The 2,229-nt window shown below is 54.1% G+C and overlaps 1 protein-coding gene across 1 annotated transcript in view; it reads right to left on the bottom strand.

Annotated features, from left to right (window-relative positions):
* The window catches only part of CCDC78 (coiled-coil domain containing 78), a 13,077-nt gene extending 12,595 nt beyond the window's left edge, over nucleotides 1–482 (bottom strand). The window contains 1 exon segment of the mRNA XM_010134270.1: nucleotides 296–482. Coding sequence (XP_010132572.1) covers nucleotides 296–482 — 187 coding nt within the window.
* Between the last annotated feature and the right edge of the window lie 1,747 nt (nucleotides 483–2,229).

Below are 2,229 nucleotides of genomic sequence, written 5' to 3'. Positions count from 1 at the left end.
CCCCCACCCCCCCCTGCCGGTACGGCCTCTCGTTCCTCTCCTGCAGCTGCACCTAGAAACACACACCAGCTTGGCCAGAGCCCTCCTCTCGCCCAGCACAGCGCGGGTGGAAGAGCACGACACGCCTGGCTTTGCAGAGACCGCACAGATCGTACCAGGGCTTTCCAGCTGCTGTTTCCCTCCCGTGATGAGGCTTTCTCTTGCCAAGCGCTGGTTCCACGGCCCGGGAAGGGGCTGCAGACCTTCACACTTCTATTTTCATTAGCCAGATGCTGCACGCGCTCCGTCAGAGTACTTACGTTCTCGTCCCCTGCCACGCGTCCCAAATCCATGTGCTTGGAGGTCAGGATCTTTGCAGCTATCAGGCAGGCAGCGAGTGAAGAACAGAGGAAGGAGCTAAGGATCTCTACAGACGCAACTTTCCCCTCGAGGTCCGGCACCAGGACGTTGCTATCAACTTTGGTTACCGGAGGGTGCGGCATCCGCCTTGATTTTAAGGTGGAGCCAATAATTACAGCCATCCCGGGAGCTGTCAGGGGAAAAGAAAGGAGGCTTGTCGGGAGGTTTGTGTATCCCTAAGGGGCACAGAGCAGATACTGCACTACAAAGCTTCGCAGACACTCCCCATGAAGCCATACTGCCAGCTCGGAGGTGCCATTCTGTTTACACCACAGACTGCTCCCAAATCCTGGCCGTAGGGGTGGCTTCCATCTCTGCCGCAGGGATCTTCAGAGAATTTAAGATCTGATTAACCTATTAATTAATCCATTAATCTGACCATCCTCTCCAAGACCATCCGGTAACATTTAACATCATCTTGCTTCTGTGTCAATGAGCTGTCCCAAGGGTACCAGGGTCTTCGAGCTCTGACCAAGCCCCAGCTGGTCAGAGGAAGGACCTTCCCCAATTTACCGTGTAATCACAGAATTGTTGTAGTTGAAAAAGACCTTCCAGCTCCTCGAGTCCCCCCGTCCCCCAGCACTGGCAGGTTCCCCACAGAATTGTTGTAGTTGAAAAAGACCTTCCAGCTCCTTGAGTCCCCCCGTCCTCCAGCACTGGCAGGTCCCCCCTGCCCCCTGTCCCTCAGCAGCATCTGCACACGGCTGGGAAACCCCTCCAGGGATGGGGACTCCACCACTGCCCTGGGCAGCCTGCGACACGCCTGCACAACCCCAACGGGACAGAGATTGTTCCTCAGGGACAACCTCAACCTCCCCTGGGGCAACTGGAGGCCGGTTCCTCTCGTCCTGTCACTTGTTCCTGGGGAGAAGAGACTGACCTCCACCTCACTCCAACCTCCTGTCAAGGAGTTGTCGAGAGTGAGAATATCTCTCCTTTTTCCCAAGGCTTAACCCCACCAGGTCCCTCAGCTGCTCCTCAGCGCACTTGTTCTCTGGAATCCCTTCACATCAGAGACACTGCGTGGGAAAATGTAGGTTTCAAAGCAAAGCGTCCACTGAAACCAACTCCAGTCAGCCCCGACAGTCCTAAACCTGGCTCCTGATGGTCTTCATGCTGCTGCTGACAACAAACAGCAACAACTCGGGTCTAAACAGGACAAGTGTGTGCAAAGCTTGAAACTACTTGAGCAGAGTTTCTGATGTAAGAGCGAGGCTAACAGGGAGTGTGAGACATGGTGGGTAATGCTGGGAGACCTGGGTGAACAGCAGCCCTAGGGTAAAACGAGCACTAGTTCTTCTCATTTTGGGCTCATTATCACTGCTAGTTCTGTGCAGGGGGTGAGTTTAGGTCAGAACTTGTCTCTTACAGAAGAGAAGCTTTGACAGTGTAACATCCAAAACGATCACAGCTCTGAATAGCTCCTTAGGATCTGTCAAAGCTAAGAGGATGGAAGAGGCAGAGGGTCTGTCCTGAGCAAAGCTCTGGGCCCAGCAGAGTTTACCAGCTCCTCACCTCATCCAGGAGAAGATCCCGCAGCCCCTTGCCATGGGTTTCACAGATAGCCATGGAAGCACAGCCCGGAGGCTGAGCTCTTTCGGGGCTCGGGTAGGAGAAGCTAACAAAACATGCAATTATGTCGTCTTTTTCTGCAAAAGAACTTGACAGACCTGAAGGAATTTTATTACAGTAATGGAAGCGCTGCTGAGAATTCATAGCCCCTTCACACCCACAGCCAAGCAGAGAGCCAAATTCACACACCACCCACAGCACCGGGGGCTCAGAAGTCTCTGGTGGGGGCCTCAGCAAACGAAAGAGCAGAGACGCAGA

The sequence above is a fragment of the Buceros rhinoceros genome, unplaced genomic scaffold, assembly GCF_000710305.1.
Source record: "Buceros rhinoceros silvestris isolate BGI_N320 unplaced genomic scaffold, ASM71030v1 scaffold20054, whole genome shotgun sequence".
Lineage (NCBI taxonomy): Eukaryota > Metazoa > Chordata > Aves > Bucerotiformes > Bucerotidae > Buceros > Buceros rhinoceros.
Note: the sequence above shows the minus strand (reverse complement) of the source record. Positions and strands in the feature narration are given on the sequence as shown.